Here is a 17,689-nt window from a genome sequence, read left to right on the forward strand (position 1 = left end):
TTATTATTATTAAGTTATGAATTTGTGAGAAAACTTATTTTCAACTATATATTTATTATAATTTTTTCATAACTCATTCAAATCATATATATAAAAGTAAGGTTTCACTTTCTCCTTATTGGCTGATTTTCATTTAATATTTTTTATTTTTTATATTTTTGAAGTTAATCACCCACTTACCACAATTATGGTTTTTCTAATTGATTGTATCAACTTTCAATTGACAGTTACATATTGTGCAATTACTACATATAAATTTACATATGAATATATATCATAATTACAAATCCATAATTATAATATTACTGCATACTATTAAATGCCCATATAATTCATTTTGAATTTAATCACCCACTTACAACTTTCAATTGACAGTTACATATTGTGCAATTACTCACACAAATCTTATTTGTTATAAATAGTTGCTTCTAGCTATCCTAACCCACATAAAATATACATTATGCAGTATACTCTAGCCTTTTTTTGGTGAAGATGATTTGTTATTTCTTTTTTTTTTTTTTTTTTTGTCAACAAGAAAATTAGTTCAAATGAGCCAATTTGGTGGAAAGTCGTTTACAAACAAAATATGGTGCGGACTTATACACGCTTGGCGTGCCAAAGAGTCCGCCCTAACATTAGCATTACGCGGGACATAAACTAAAGAAAAAGAAGAAAACTCCTCCCTGTCCATCTTTATGTCGTCTAAATATGGTGCAAAGGCCGGCCATTCTTGAGGAGAAGACACCATCTTCACCAAGTCGGAACAGTCCGTGAGAAAAGTCACCTCCCGAAAATCATGTCCAATCATACAGCACATGGCCCACCGAAAAGCTTCAACTTCAGCGTGTAGCGGGGAAAGACTGCGCCTGTAATTGGTAGCTCCGAGAAGAGGAGACACTTGTTGTACAGAAGTACAACACCATCCTGCACCTGAAAAAACATCGGACTCTTTCCAAGAGCCGTCAACAAAACATCGATATCCAGAAAACACCGAAGAAAGGGAATTGGGACATCCACGAGGCGTCCGAGCAGAAAAGGAAGGAGGTGACGGTCCCACGAAATCCCCCTCCTCTGTCTGAGCCAGAAACCAAGAGGCCGCCTCCCCTTCGGCCAACCGTACTACCTCATCAGGGTGTTCCGTACGGTTTTCAAAAACCTTGGCATTGCGTGCTTTCCAAATATACCACATAAGCCAAGGGAAAAAATCTACCTGTGAACCCGGGTTGTTCCGTCCTATAAAGTGATCCACATTAGCATAAACTGACTCTGTCGGAAAATGCTGCGGACCCACCGGTACATGAGCCAAAGCCCAGGCCTGACGTGCAGGAGGACAAAGAAAAAGAACATGGTTAACAGTTTCTTCCTCCGCCCCGCACCTCGAACAACCAACATCACATGCAACACCACGCCGTCTCAGATTCGCCGAAACAGAAATACAACCAGTAAGAGCTTGCCACATGAAATGCTTTAATTTTGGTGGACACCGCACTTGCCAAACCCCGGCAAGGAGAGTGGTAATATCCGGCCCCGACCCAAATGCTTTGAAAAAGCTGGGAACACCCAGTCGCACTGTGTCATACCCTGATTTAACCGAATATCTGCCAGACTTTGTAAAATGCCACCCCAAGGAATCCCCTTTCGGATAACTACTGAGAGGAATTGCCTGTATCAAAGGAACATCGACAGAATCGAAATGCTCGATAAGGCGATCCCGTCGCCAAGTGCGCGTGGAAGGATCAATAAAATGAGATAAGGAAAGATTAGGATCTACAGGAGACCCGTTTTGTAATGCTGGTCTTGGGGATTGGGCTGGAATCCAGGGATCTGACCATATATCAATGGTATCTCCCGAGCCAACCCGTTTAATAAGCCCTATATTCACCAAAGAGCGAGCAGAGACAATACTCCTCCATCCATAGGAAGGGGAGTAGAACCGCAATGGTTCCATCGGATTCGAATTCCGGTAGTACCTACTTTTAAAAACTCTGGCAAACAGAGAGTCCGGGAACTCAATCAGTCGCCATAACTGTTTAGCCAATAATGCCGTATTAAAATCATCAACATTTCTGAAACCCAAACCACCTAACTGTTTGCTACTGCAGAGTTTGTCCCAAGCTAACCAATGCATACCCCCCTCTGACCGGAGGTACTCCACCAAAAATTAGCAACTGCACTTGTTAATTTGGACGTGATTGTTTTCGGTAAACGATAACAAGACATCACAAAACTCGGGACAGCAGTCGCAACTGACTTAACCATAACCTCTTTGCCCCCTTTTGATAACAATCTGGCCGTCCAACCAGTTGTGCGGCTCTGTAACCTATCCCGAACAAAAGAGACGACCTTCGTCTTAGACCCCCCCCCAAACTCTCTGGTATACCTAAATATGAACCCATCCCACCCAGATTGGAAATTCCCAGAATCCCCTGCATCTCCAATCTAGCTGGATCATCAACCGTATGTCCAAATTGGAGTGAAGACTTTGCAAAATTTATCTGCTGTCCAGAAGCAGCCTCATACTGCTTTAAAATATCCAAAACAACTCCACACTGATCCTTATATACCTTGAAGAAGAAGAGACTATCATCTGCAAACAACAAATGCGTTATAGGGGGACACTTGTTGGCCACCTTAATCCCCGTGATCCGCTTATCCACTTCCGCTTTTCGAATATTCGCTATTAGAACCTCCGTGCAGAGAATAAACAGGTAAGGAGATAGGGGATCCCCCTGCCGTAATCCTCTCTCAGGTATAATCTGACCATGTGGCTGCCCATTAACTAAAACTTGATACTGAACCGAGGAGACACAGAACATTATCCATGAAATCCATTTTTCCGCAAAACCCATTCGGCAAAATAAAGCCCCAAGAAAACCCCACTCCACTCTATCATATGCCTTACTCATATCCGTCTTAATTGCCATAAACTTTCCCTTACAAGAGTTATTAGTCCGCAAACCATGAAACATCTCTTGAGCAATCAAAATGTTATCCGAGATCAAACGACCAGGAACAAAGGCAGACTGAGTTTCTGAGATTAAACGAGGTAAAATCGTCTTCAAACGATTACACAAAACCTTTGATAGAACCTTGTATCCCACATTGCATAAACTAATCGGACGTAACTCCGCCATTCGGGTTGGTTTTGTGACCTTGGGAATCAGGCATATATGTGTCTGATTCAACCCTGACTCGAAGGCGTTTTCCTCAAAGAAACTATTAACCAGAGAAACCAGATCTGTCTTGACCACTTCCCATGCCTTCTGGAAAAACAAAGCAGTCATTCCATCAGGGCCCGGAGCTTTATCTGGATGCATCATAAATAACGCCTTTCTGACTTCCGCCTCCGTTGCCGGAGCCGTTAATCGTTCATTATCCACTGCCGTAATAACGGATTTGACCTCCAACAAAACTTCGTCAAAACTTGACGGATTGATAGTGGAAAACAGGTCCGCAAAATATGATACCGCGGTTTCTTTAACCGTTACGTCATCCGTAGACCAAACATCATGCTTGTCGTAAAGACCGACAATCCTATTACGAGCCCGCCTTTGTTTGGTTTGGGCGTGAAAATACTTAGTATTCTTGTCACCCACCCGCATCCACCGGTTTCTACTTTTCAAATACCAATGCATCTCCTCATCCTTATATGCCTCCCTCAGGCGACCCGTTAACTCAGCGATTACCTCAGGGGATGTTGTATCATCAGCCTGGGCCGCCTCCAGTTCCTTTTTAATATCCTCGATTAACACCCTACCATACGGTGCCTGTTCTTTCCGCCAACAGGAAATCGCTCTCCTACAACTAACCACCTTGTTAACAAAACTCGGTGACCCCCGGACCGGTGGTGCACCCCATCCTGAGGAAATTGCCTCCATAAGCCCCTCCTTACCGACCCAACGACGGTCGAACATAAAGTTCCGCCGTCCCCTCGGCCGTTTGGCCCCAATACAACCAAGTAGAGGCATATGATCGGAGGCAACCCTGGGCAAGTATTCCGTGATTGTATCCGGAAATAAATCATGCCAGTCCTCATTTCCCAAAGCCCTGTCTAAACGACATCTTATCGGTTTTTTGTCCCGCCACCCACGCCAGGAGAGACAATCCCCCAAATAGGGAAACTCTATAAATCCACAATCCCGGATCATCCCATTGAAAGAGAGAAAAGAGGAAGCATGACGTAATCGCCCCCCTCTTTTCTCGTGGTTACCAGTGATTTCATTAAGATCGTCAATAATAAACCAAGGAGTTGTCCGAGAGGAACTAATTCGTACCAATCTTTCCCACACCAAATCTCGGTTCTTAGGAACCGGATCACAATACACAAATGTTAAAAAAAATAGACTTTCCTTTGTAAACCGCTTCTACATCAATCATCCTATTAGATGCCATTAAAATCTCAACATTAAAATCATCTTTATTATAGGCCAAACCCCCACTACAACCAACAGGTTCCACAATTTTTAAATTTTTATAGCCAAAATGGCCTACAAATTGTTCCAAAAAAGAAAAAGGTTGCTTTGTTTCCATAATGAATAAAAAGTCTGGTCTATGTTGAAACCATAGATCCCTAAGGTTTCCTATTGTAGCTTTGTTCCCTAGACCTTGACAATTCCAACTTAGTACATTCATTTAACTGGCTTTGGCTTTGGTGGCTTTCCCTCACCTGGGCCTCCCTTGACACCTTCCTGGGCCTTAGAGGCTTGTTCACCAGTACCCATTACAGAACCCTGCGGAGGACGAGTCCTCGGAGACAACAACAGTGCCGCATTACGTTTCTTTGCACATACACCCCGCAGCACCACAGCTTTCCCCTTCCTTCCCTTGTCACTCACATTGACCTTGACTGAGGTAGTCTGGGCGCCCTCCACACCCTCATTACCCAATTCCTCCTCCGAAACCTCTCCCATATCTTGGTCAGTATTCACCTCCCCACCAGTGACCTCCACAGTCTGACCTTCTCCCACCCCAATCTCTTCCGCCTCTTCCATAGCCAAAGACCCCTCAACCTCCATTGAAGGACTGACAATGAGTCTCTGCGAACCAAACTGTCCCACTAAATCTGGAGATGCAACCGTAGTGGGAACACTACCCTCAACCGAATCTACATTAACCGGAAGCAAAACAACACCCAACGGCATAACACCAACCTCTTGGAGTTTGTCCCTCGAGATCTCTTGAGCTGAGCTCTGATGTACAGGTTGCTCCCCTGGAGGAACCACAGCAAGAACCATCGTATCTCCCTGCACCCGCACCACAGGACCCACTGGCAGTGACTCATCACCCTCATCGCTACCTTGGAGAGGAGAAGACAAGATTTGTCCCTCCTCCGCATCCCCCTCCCCGCCTGCAGCGGACTCCTTCTGAACCACCACGTCACCCTTATCTTGAAACAATGCCTTCTTAGCAGTCCTCGACTGCTGATTCGCCAACTCCTGCTGACCCCGCTCAGACAAAATCACACCTATTGGATTTGTGCTTATTCCCATATCAACACTTCGTTGACCCTGTCCCCGTGAGACTTTTTGCTTTCCCCGCACATCTTGTGGTAAACCCATTCCAGAAGCATCCTTAGTGCGCGAAGAGGAACCCGTGATACGCTCTGAGCGAACCTTTGCACCACCATAATTGGGACCCCGATGACCCCCTTTACCATGACCCCCTCCCCGTTTAGCCTCAGACTGAACAGCTCCCTTGTAACTTAAAGCATTACCCTGGGCTTGTCCCACCCCAACATCCATTCTACCCCCATGGACCAGCGGCTTCTTAAGCAGAGGACATACGGAGACGTCGTGACACAGACTGAAGCAGTGATCACACCAGCCATACAACCACTCATAATCCAACTTGACAATTGTAATCTCACCATTGAAGAATTCAATGTCCACCTCGAAGCAGATCGGCTTGAGTCCGTCAATAGTGACTTGCACTCTGCCACGATCAAGATCGACTTGCTCAACAATCCCCAGACCAGAACCTATATCACGAAAAGTGGGCTCTGCCCAGAACTGAATTGGTACATCCGACACTTGAACCCAGAACGTGATCGCCGAAGGATAAGCCGGATCCACCACCGGTGTCCAACGGACCAGAGAGAGCATCCAAGAGTCGAAATGGTATGGACCCTTCTTCAAAACTTGAACGAGGTCAGCTTCTTCATCGAAATCGAATTGAAACTTCCCTGAACCCAATTCAGCACCCACGACCCTACCCTCGACCTGCCAGATCCTTGGCATCATGATAAGCAGTGCCTTCATGTCCTGTAATTTAGGATTGAAGCACCGACCCACCACGGTCTTCGAGTATCCTGCGATGAGGTCCGAATTATCAAAATATGAAATTTTGATTTTCCGTCGAGGTCTCACTGCCTCCGCCATATGATCGACCGAACCGTTTCCCACAAGACCGCTCTGCGACATGTCAACAAACCTCAAGCTCACCACTGAAACTGAAGGGTCGTCGAGAAGAAGAGAGACAAGAGAGATATGCAAAATACCCAAAACCAAAACAACCTCTTTAAGTACCATCCGGACTTCATTACCAAATCGAGACAGAGAGAAACAATCGCCACCACACTCTCGACAAGGAAACTCAGATCTCAACCTTCCAAAAACAACCCGATAGAAGCCGTCGAGATCTCGCTCCACCAGCGATTCCATATCTCTACCATAATAATACCAATAGATCGAATCAGATGAACAATGAAACCTCGGGATATAATAGCCCCCAGCCTTCCAAAATAGATCAAACTTGGTAATAAGGGATCTCTGAAGATCCCAAATAATCAAGATCAAATCCGAAAACAGCAATCGCCACACCCAGAGGAAGAAGTAATCACCGATATCCAGCGGATCTCGTGATCGAAATCTCTTAATCCCATCTAATCCGATACCTAAATCCACCAGAGAGATCTCCAAATCATGCCAAAGAAACCCCCGAATCATACAGAAATCAGACCCCAGCTTCAAAACCCTAATGTGCCGTCGCCATTTCTAACGCCCTTGAGAGAGAATTTTTTTGCCGAGAGCTCTTTCTTTTTTCCTTTCATATTTCTCTATTATTTACAAATTCTCTATCTCCAAACTCTAAATTTATAATTTTAGATATAGAATAATGCAAGAGGGTCTTATACTCCCTCCATATCATAGTAAGTAATGTTTTCACCAAAAAAAATTGTTTAAATTAATTATTTCTGTTTTATATTTACTTATATATGTATTTAATTTTTTCTTTCTTGTATTTTTTAATTTTGTATGTAATATATGTTATTGTTGGATATTAAATATATTAACATAATTAATATTATTATTTATAAGTTAAGTATGAAATAATAATAATAAATATAGAATAATATGCCATGTGAGGTGAATTTTATTGCAATTTTAGTCAAACAAAATAAATTATAAATGTAACTCCCATAATTCTAAATGTGATGTAATTGCCATCAATTCTTATTATATAAATAATTATTCTCTCATATTAGTCTTTTCTCACTCTTCCGTTCTCACATTCTCTCATATCTTCACTATTCCTCAAAAAAAATTGTATTTTCTTTTTATTTTGTTGTTGTTGTTGTATGGGTTACAAAACCAGATGAAATATCATTGTAATAATTTAACATTGTTATTTTTTTTTTTTAAAGTTTCATCTCCATTATCTAATTTGGGTTATCATTATATAAGTAATCATTCTTTTCTCCTTTCCCACCATATGTGATGAATTATTAAGTTTTTAATAATCATTGCTTACAAATTTAAAAGTTTTTTTTTTAAATTAAATTCTGAGTAGATCTTAAAATCTTACAAAAATTCATTTTTCAGAAAATTTATGACTTAACATACTAATGTTAGAAGTTTGTCAAAGAAAAAAAAATTAAAAAAAAACATACTAATGTTAAACAATAGCCTAAATAAAGTTAAAGTAAAACGTCCAATTTTTTTAGTGTTATAATAGAAGTACATATATTATATAGATTGAGAAGAGGAAATTTAAGTTCCATTGTAGGTCTTACTGTTTATTAACAAAAGAAATAGTATTTATGTTTATGTATTTATAATGCCATAAAATATTAATTATTTTTCTAAATGTAACTTTATCATTTTATATGAATCATAGTCTATACACAATTGAATACTTTAAGATATAATAACCTAATAAAATAGTTGCTGTTTTTATTATTTTATTTTTATGGAAAATGTATTAGTCTAATAATATATTGTTAGTCTCACTTAGTTATATATGCATGAGACATTGCAGACCTAATATTTCTTATTTTGATTTTTTCTTAATTGAAATATTTTAAATCTATTTAAGCTATCACCATAAATGAATAATAAATAATGCATCACTAAGACTACAAAATAAATTTTATTAAAACAGTTATCACAATGATTTTGAAATATGACTGCAACTACAAAATATATGGCATGGAAAGTACATAGGACTTGATTGCACAAAATATATTATCATCAAAAGAAAAATTAATTTCTTAAGTTTATTTAAACTCATACTACATAGTTTTTAAATTTTGATGTACTGATGAAACAACCCAGGCCTAGCGTGGGCTAATACCTAGTTATGCATAAAAAAAGAGTTTCATTCTAATCAAACATTTCAAGAAAAAATGCAACAAACATTTACAAAATAGTGTCAAAATATTTGTCTACAAGCCATGTGAGTTATAAATAGTTAGATGATGTATATGCTTTTATGCCACCTGCCTCTGGTCTCTTAGAGCCGAAACTTTCTTCCGCAGTTCAAGATTTGATATCCTCTCCACCTCCAGAGCTCGTTCGAGCTACACATTCGGTTAACTTTGTTAGCCTCAGAAAAACAAAACATATATTACGCAAAAGGGGTTTGGATTCGATAAACCCGATATAGGAAGGAAACTATAGAACGATAATTTAACATTGACTTTTCACGAATCATATTGCATCTCTAAACATGCCTAAGATTTGTACCTTTGCAGCTCGCATACTCCATTCTCCAAGAATAGCTCTTAACCTTTCATTTTCTGCAACATACTGTTTCAGGAGTTTCAAAACAGAAGATGATCGAGTTAATTTTACAGATCCAAAGATGTGTAGCCCTTGCAAATTGTTCGATGCAAAAGATTTCATAGTAAAGCATCCTTGCTACACATGATGTGATTGTGATCTTCGTGGAAAGTATGCTATGTTCTTATGTTTATAAATAGTCTCAAACCTGATTATTGGTATTCCGAACGTGTTGTATCTCTCTATCTCTCTCAGAGATCAGAGATCGAGCAAGAGTAAGCTCGGAATGGAGTTGATCCACCTGCAAACATACAATTTTCATTTAGTATCCTCCACTTAGAGATGCTACATAAAGAATATTAGCCATGAAATGTCAATCAGCTATGATATGTTGTCCACCAAGGGTGATAATTAAAAATTAACCATGAGAATTTGCAGTTTATCATTTGTTAACTGAGCTTTACCTCAGCAGAAAGTGTTCGTAGTTCCTGATCACGAGTAGCCACAAGATGCGCCAGATCAACCTGAAAGTTTATCATTTAACAGTTGCAAAATTAAAATCCTAGTGGAAGGAAATACATGGATTTTAAGAAAATTATCAAGAATGTTGTTAGCATGTATCCACACTTAAGGCTCCGCTAAAAAGAAGTCAGTAATTTTGTAATAGAGCAGATTTTGTAATAGAGCAGTTCAAACCTGAGGAGTGCTGCTACTACCATTGGTTTCATATTTGCTTAAAGACTCCTGCAACCGCAGAATCTGGAAAAGAAAAAAAAGAGAGAGGCAAGACACTCACTCAAGCGAAAGCACAGGATAATTCTGCATATAATTAGGGTGGATGATGAAGAACTAGAAAGAGCATTGAACTTAGGATTACTAGTACAAAACTGTAGACTAGTAAGAAACAACACAAGCATCAAGATTCAGAAATTAAGTACTCATGATAAATATTCCATGTATTGTCACCTCTTCACTGAGATAATGGAGATTCTCACGCTGATATTGCAGTAGAGCCATTTGCTGATCAGAAAGGCGACCCGCTTCATGGTATCTGTTTCTCAAGCAAACCAACTAAAGACTTGAGAATGGTAAAAGTATCGCCATGGCATTATAAGGTTGTCATGCTAAATTTGATATTCATGACGACTACGAATATAAGGTTCCAGTGAGATTGTGAAAGTACCTCAATCCCTCCAAAGCAGCTGGTTGAAGGGGAGAATACAGTGAATTTAAGACATCGGGCTGAGAGTTCACTGAGTTATACTGGCGAACATAACCTACCAGTATTAAAATACAGATAAGAAGAGCTGCATTATAACTTAGCTATAGAATCTCTTACTAAACAACTGGCAGAACAATGTAACAAAAGAATGCATTATGCTCTACCCAATGGCTTTTCCGAATACACGGTATGACGGGCTCTGCATTGAGAACAAAAAAGAGGCTTTCATACTGAAACCCAGAACAGCAATTCTAAAAGATACTTGATCTTCTGATATTCAATCACAAACTATAGCCAATTGTAAGAACTGCATACATGATACATATAATTACAAATGTATGACCATAGAATGTAAAAAGTTTCATTTGACCGCAATAGAGCCCAGAGGCAATGGAATTATTTCAGTTAAGCTCTATGCGTCAGGTACATAAGAAATGAAAACTGACTTTAATCTGACACTTAGCAATCATGGCATGAAATTTTTAGACTAAGAAAAGTATCCAGGCTTAACAGCTCTAGTTGAGGTACTAATGCATGCCTAAAAGTGTAAATATGATTTCTGGACCGTATGGCTTACCAACAAATACAATCACAAAAGAAGCGGCAGATATTGCTTCAACAGACATGATGAACCTGCAAGAATATTATGCTCGTAAGCGTTTTCGACCTTGCCAAAACAAAATTTCCTTCACCAAGTTTCTTCAAAATATAAAATAAGAAAGACATTGTCAGCTTCCAAAGCATCAAATAAACAGCTTGTAGGCATTTATCTAAGAATTGGTAAACATGTTAAGTCAAATATGTCCCCTGCGTGAATACCGTTTCTCAATAAGGAGTTTCATTATGTGATAGTAGTAATTTTCTTAGCAAAGTTGGAAGAAGTTTAAGGATGAAGTCAGAATCTTTCTTTTATTCGTATAATCGTCGAAGACTAAAGAAATAAAAACAGAAAATGTGATCAACTGGAACAGAACAGAAAATTCAAAAGAATGTATAAGCAGTAAGTGTATCTAAAAAGAAGGCTGCAGACCTCTGTACAGTAAAAATGGGAAGAACACTAACATATGGTCTCCACACCATGAAAAGCAGCATAGATGCAGTCCCTATAATAAAACAGAGTCACCTTATTGAGTGCAAGAAATAGATATATGTAACAATATATGATTGAAAAAGTAGCATTAAAAATTACCGTATGCCATGATGGCAAATGGCAGACGAACTACATGTTTCAATTTCTGACTGAAACTGTAATAACCCTGCAATAGAAGGTTCGTTCAGAAGGTATTCCGATGAAATAACTACAACTACAATAGAGAATATCGACCTATCTCTATATAGTCTTAGAAAATAAAAAAATGAGCAGTAGAACAAACATTACCTGCAAGCGTATTTTCTGGACCTGATTGACAAAGTATTGCTGAAACATACCTGTTGCAGAAAATAGTCATGATAATTTTATACATATCCTGCAGTAGTACTCATGAGCAATTAACAAATGTACTAGGCAGTAGCATACCACAATATAGTCTGACTTGCTTGTAAACAAAGATTGTAGTAATAAGCTTAAAAGGGAGTATTGTAGTTTACCTGTTAACATCAATAGAGCAACATTGCAGCTACAAAGTATAGATGGGATAAGAGAGTCTACAGAATGAAGTATCCACGGTGCTCCAACTGCTAAAATAGCATAACCTGCCTAAAAATTTAACAAACAGTAAATACAAAAGTCAGACACTCATGTTTTCTCATAATGCTTGTAATAAGGAAAGTTACAAACACTCTTGAGTTAATATATCAAGTATCAACGGTGAATATCAGAAAAAGGTACAGTTTAAAGGCACTTGCCAGTATAATCAGATAAATGCAGCTTCCAACAAGACTTCTAGATTGACGATGACCGAAGAGAGGAGCTTCATGTAGAATATCAAGAAACCTACAATCAGAAAAAACAGTAGTGAAACTAGATGAGGAGCCAATAAAGGATGCAGAACATAAAAAAATTGGAATGATTTTTGCATAATAGCATCATCTGAATCGTTTGGCAGAAAAAGGCATGAGACTAAAACATAGAGAGAATTGAGCAATCTGCAAAATACTTTGAAGAACAAAAGAAAGACGCATTGAATCTGAAGCTCAAAATTAGCTGTGACTAGAGAGAAACAACAAGTTACGTGCTTGAACTTTGTTTGCTCATAACACAGATCATAGAATCATAAACATAAGAAATATAAAACTTGGGAGGATTCTTGCAAACAAAAAAAAAAAAAAAAAATTCATGAAATCTATCTGCCCAGCAAATGTGTACACCAGATGTAAAATGGAAAGTGATTATAGAGATGAGGGTCCAAAAAAAGAACATACTCTTGAAACAAGAACAAACTCATAGCTCGATAACAAATAGAGAAGGAAACGAAACGATAGAATCATCAACAAAGGAAAAGACTTGGGGTTGAGCTTACATAGCATTGTCTTGCTCCGTCGCGGGATTGAAGGATGAAGATCGTCGAGCGTTGGCCATTTTGAGTTTTGGGTTTCTTCTATTCGCTTGTGGGAGTTGAAACTGTATAAAATCTCAAGAGACTTGTAAATTAGGGTTGAATCATATTCGTTGCTGCCCCAATCTAGAGATTTTGGTTGGGAGATGTGAAGAGCAAGGCGTAAGAATTACTAGAAGAGACCATCGAAGGATTAGAATGTTTGGTATAATAACGCTCGCTTAATTGGATTTGTGCAAACTCCCCCCCTCTTCGAACAACCAGTCAAAAATTTTGCTGTCACCGTTGGTGAGATTGTCTGATTGGTCCAACAAAAAAAATAAAATTGAGTGGATTTTGCTGGGCCTAATCGCTACTATTTGGAACTTGTTTAGGATTTTACTGAGATTAAAAAAAGGTGGTGATACATTACAACAAGATTGATAATTTGCACTTTGAATCATATGATAATTTTAAAAATCAGATTCAGCAGATTTGTCACACCATTTCATTTAATTTTTTTATCATATAGAATTCTTTTTTTCCACTAAGTAGTAATAATCATTAATAAAAAAATGATTGGCAATCATATGAAGTATACACCAACACATAGTCTAACATGCAAACAATATAAATTTATTGTTAACTACATGAACTATTGTCATCATATAAGAACATGCGTAAAAAAACATAAGTTATGTGTACAAAACATAAGTTATGTGTACAACGCCATAAACATTTAACTACGATGTTTTATTGACCAGAATCAAGCGTTGCCCAGTGTTGACCAGAAAAATATTAAATTCTTTTCTTTTATCCTTTTCTCGTAAAAATAATTATTTTTTATTTTTATATATTTCTGATTAATAGATGATTTGTATTTATTTTTCAAATACATAAAATTCTAATTAAAATAATTAAATTCTATTTATTTACATGAAAAGCATAAATCTAGAAAATAATTAAAAACCAAAAGTTGGTTTTGTAAAATCAACGGTTAGTTTTTAATTACCTTCTACAACCTTTGATTTTACAAAACTAATCTTTGACTCAACACTGTTAAAAAAACAGTTAGTTTTTAATTGCCATCTAAGATTGCCTAAAACGATGTCGTTTTGGTCATACTTATCAAAATTATGTATTATTAGTTCTATAATTTATAAATATTTGTTAAAATATTATGTTATTCATTTAATGATTTGTTTTTGGATTTCAAAATCCACATCATGTTTAAATGGATTGTTTTTTTGGGACAAAAAATGCATTTTTTTGGACAAAATACATGGATTTCAAAATTCACACTATGTTTAAATGGATTTGAATGTATATTAATGTGAAATTAGAAGGATTCAAATCCAAAGCTAAAACATGTTATTTCAAAATCCATGTGTTTTGATTTTCATAATTCACAATTCTATATGGATTTAGAAATTACTTCTCCAATAATATAATTGTAAATTATGAAAATCAAAACAAATGGATTTTGAAATAACATGTTTTATATTTGGATTTGATTCCTTCTATTTTACATTTTCAAAACCATTCAAATTCATTTAAAACATAATTTGGATTTTAAAATCCAAAAACAAATCCTTAAATGAATAACATGACTACATGATATTTTAAGAAGTATTTGTAAATCATAGAACTAATAACACATCATTTTAATAAGTATTTTAAAATCTATGATTAAATAACACATAATTTTTGTTTGGATTTCTAAAACTGTTAAAATCATAAAACCAATAATAATCATATACAATTGTTTTTTTTCCACCAAAGAGTAATAATCATTTTAAAAAATCCGTAGTCCCTATTCTAAGTTCTAAGCTAATTCTATAAGTTTTTGTTGCATTAATTCAACTAATTGGTGTATGTATATCATCAAACTGAAAAAGAGTAATATGTTTTCTAGCCCATTATTTTTTTTTTACGTTAACACACACGTAATAAGTAACGCCTTCGATTATTTCTCTTGTAGATTTTTTTAAACTTTATATTATGAATTATAATGGCTTCTACTAGTAACCATTAGAAGAACAAAAAGAACAATCCAGAATGGAATAAACAATTTTTGCGGAATAAAAGGAAAAAATGCAGAGAGGAACAAAAAAATAAATGGTAACCAAACAAGAACAATATCTTTTAAACTATATTAAATATTAAATAACTTAAATTTCAATAAAAATATTAATACTATTTTTAATGTGTATATAACAGATTTTACTTTTGATTTTAAAATAAAATTTTGTGAATTTAATTTATATATGTCATATTAAATTAATAAAATTTTAAGAGTAATTTAAAATATTTTTTAGTTTTGTTTACTATATAAACATTATTTTACTTTTCATACAGTTTTCAAATAAAACCTGAAAAATCATTAACATGGAATTCATATTAATTTTTTTTTGTCAATACCATTGTGAAAATATAAAAATTATTATATTTATAATTGAAATATTATTAATAAACATAATTTTTTATATATTTTGAAAAAAAAATTAATGTTTGTTTCTTTTTTTTTTGTTCCATTTGTTTCTCATCAATTTTAGAGAGGAACCTTTTTGTTATATTATTCCTCATTTTGTAAAGAATGTAGAAGAATAAGATGGAAAATTGTTACTTTTAAATGATCAAAGTTTTGAGGAATGGAGAAGAATATCACATTCTGCTTGTTCTTTTTGTAAATCATTGTTACCAATATCTTACTAGTTGGTTGAGCCGTATTGATTTTGCTGAGTTTTATATCCATATATATCTTGTTATCGATATCATTGTTGCTTGATGTTGGTGATGCACCGAATCCTCCCGGAAGTCCGGATTTTTCCTACTTCGCTCTACTCCACCTTGAGGAGATGCTTTGGGAGCACTCGTATCACAAGAGACAGAGCAACTAGTGGTGACTTGCACATTACACTGCCTTTGCGGAATTGCTTTTCAAACTGCCAAACCTTTTTTTTTTTTAGTAATTAATCTTAAAACATATCGATTTTATGTGATTCTCATCTTCTGTCTCTATTGTCGTGAAACTCTCTCTCTCTCTCTATCTCTCTCTCTTGTACTGTTGAATTTGACATAACTTAGCGTGCATTATCCTAAATTATCTTTACTTGATTTTGTGGAACGTTCCCACTGATTGTACCAGTTAGTAGTTAGTACCAAGCTGCAATCAGCAAAGGCCAAAGATTTTTTTCACACGTTTATATCAGATCCGACTCGAGGTCTCTAGTCGACCTACTGGACTCCAATAAGGTAATTAATGAACTAGTTGGGATACTTCATGGTATTAGAGCTCTAATCTCTGAATTCTCGTATGTGTTCTTTACCTTTATCCCTCGCATGGCAAACTTGTTAGCTGATGAGATGGTGAAATGTGCCCTCCGTACTCTGGATACATTTTCTTGTATTCTTGCAGAACGTTCTCGTTAGTTTTAATCGAATTAGAAGTTGACCAAAAAAAAAACTTCCATCACACCAATATTTTCATTATAATGTTAAGAATTATTAGTCATTCACAAATTATATATCCTATTCAATAAGAGACTTGACTGATTTGTTTTGAATGAAAGCTTATGTAATAACAACAACAAAGCATTAGGGTAAAGTTTAACACACAAATTGTCTTGAAAATCTTAACATATCTGATCACTCCAGACATGCAAACAAATCTTTGGTTTGTCTAACAAACCTATACAGAGACGACTATCATACAGCAGCATACATGATAGATTGTCATATCAACCATACTGACATAAAGTTTTACTTAAAAATCTTATTGTAACCCTGAGGTTTGATCTTCTGCTAAGCAGTCGAAACTCCTCCTTGTTTTGATGGAACACATAACTCTTGCCCTATATGTCGAGCATTATGGCAAGCATTAGGGTAAGCATTAGCAAGAACACAAAGCATCACAAAAATAATTGGTGGTAAGAGGACAAGGCAAGGATACATGAACAATACTTGTGATCGTCGTCTAGATGCATTAAAAGGGTTTTGTGTTTTTAATTTATTTTCTCATTCTCTGGTATACCGTTTTTTTTTTCTTCCAGCTCAAGTAAATACTTCCACAGGTTCTCCTCGTGTATCTATGAAATGAATCTCAAATATCAAATGTTGAATATTTACTTCCTTAAAAAATATATACGTAAATCACTTCCTTAAAGGAGGCTTTCTTATTTACTTCCTTAAAAAAAAAATTGTAAAAGCTTGGAATTTATATAATGTTGTCTTTCTGTTCTTCAAGTTTTAGTATTTAAGGCTTATCGATGGGTTTTATAAGTTTTAGTATTCAAGTTTCTGATTAGTTTAATAAATATATACGTAAATCACTTCATATTTTAAAGCTAATGTTTGATTTTTATGGATGGATTGTAAAATATCATACAGTAGAACCTCTATAAATTAATACTCCGTAAATTAATAATCTCTATAAATTAATAAATTTCCCCGGTCCCAACTGGGGACTAGTGTAATTTAAGATACTATTCGATAATATAATAAAATAATAATTTTTTTGAAACTCCTTTGTAAAAATATGGTCCCATCAATAATATAAATTAATAATTATATAAAATTATCTAAATATATGTATATATCTACACATTAATTTTTATTAGAGTTCATTTTTAATATTTTTACTGTATAAAAATCTTTGAGTGCTATCTTCAAAACATGATAATGTTATTTTCATTGTAATTGATTTTATAAAAATATTAGTTATAAAAATTAAATCTTATTTTTAATATTTTTTTACCAAATTAGTAAAATCTCTCTATAAATTAATAATTATTAATTTATCGATAAATTAAAACTTCTATAAATTAATAAAATTTCATGGTTCCGACTTTATTAATTTATAGAGGTTTTACTGTATATTTTCTAGCTGATGAAAAAATATTCGGCCATGTGTTGTAACAGGAGATACTACCTTAATATTCAAATGGAGTCTTATATATTTCGCGAAGTACTGAGCCATATTAGAACGGTATTTT

General features: G+C 35.8%; 1 protein-coding gene across 2 annotated transcripts; it reads right to left on the reverse strand.

The window, feature by feature from the left end:
- Positions 1–8,578: 8,578 nt before the first annotated feature.
- On the reverse strand, positions 8,579–13,047 carry LOC104770434 (protein FIP1-like). 2 transcript variants are annotated; one of them, XR_015593651.1, is made up of 15 exons: positions 12,681–13,025; positions 12,063–12,154; positions 11,809–11,913; positions 11,600–11,649; positions 11,411–11,477; positions 11,252–11,324; positions 10,799–10,854; positions 10,386–10,420; positions 10,183–10,276; positions 9,966–10,050; positions 9,696–9,758; positions 9,464–9,523; positions 9,208–9,300; positions 8,964–9,026; positions 8,579–8,797 (listed from the first exon to the last, which is right to left on the reverse strand). XR_015593651.1 is itself a non-coding variant. In XM_087506047.1 (14 exons), exons 1-14 carry the CDS (start codon positions 12,737–12,739, stop codon positions 8,708–8,710), a joined length of 1,050 nt encoding a protein of 349 aa, XP_087362173.1. In that variant the 5' UTR covers positions 12,740–13,047; the 3' UTR covers positions 8,579–8,707. The 2 variants fall into 2 exon arrangements, 1 of the variants encoding a protein (XP_087362173.1); XM_087506047.1 differs by lacking the exon at positions 10,386–10,420 and having other exon boundaries at positions 12,681–13,047.
- Between the last annotated feature and the right edge of the window lie 4,642 nt (positions 13,048–17,689).

The sequence above is a fragment of the Camelina sativa genome, chromosome 20 (assembly GCF_030686135.1).
Source record: "Camelina sativa cultivar CO46 ecotype springtype chromosome 20, ASM3068613v1".
In the NCBI taxonomy this organism is placed as follows: Eukaryota; Viridiplantae; Streptophyta; class Magnoliopsida; order Brassicales; family Brassicaceae; genus Camelina; species Camelina sativa.

Excerpts from the sequence above, each read along its gene's own strand:
- LOC104770434 (XM_087506047.1), bottom strand. The coding sequence starts at position 12,739 with ATGGCCAACGCTCGACGATCTTCATCCTTCAATCCCGCGACGGAGCAA. Across the intron at positions 11,478-11,599 it reads TCCAGAAAATACGCTTGCAG|GGTTATTACAGTTTCAGTCA; the intron begins GTAATGTTTGTT and ends CTTCTATTGCAG. Across the intron at positions 10,051-10,182 it reads GCTGCTTTGGAGGGATTGAG|ATACCATGAAGCGGGTCGCC; the intron begins GTACTTTCACAA and ends CTTGAGAAACAG.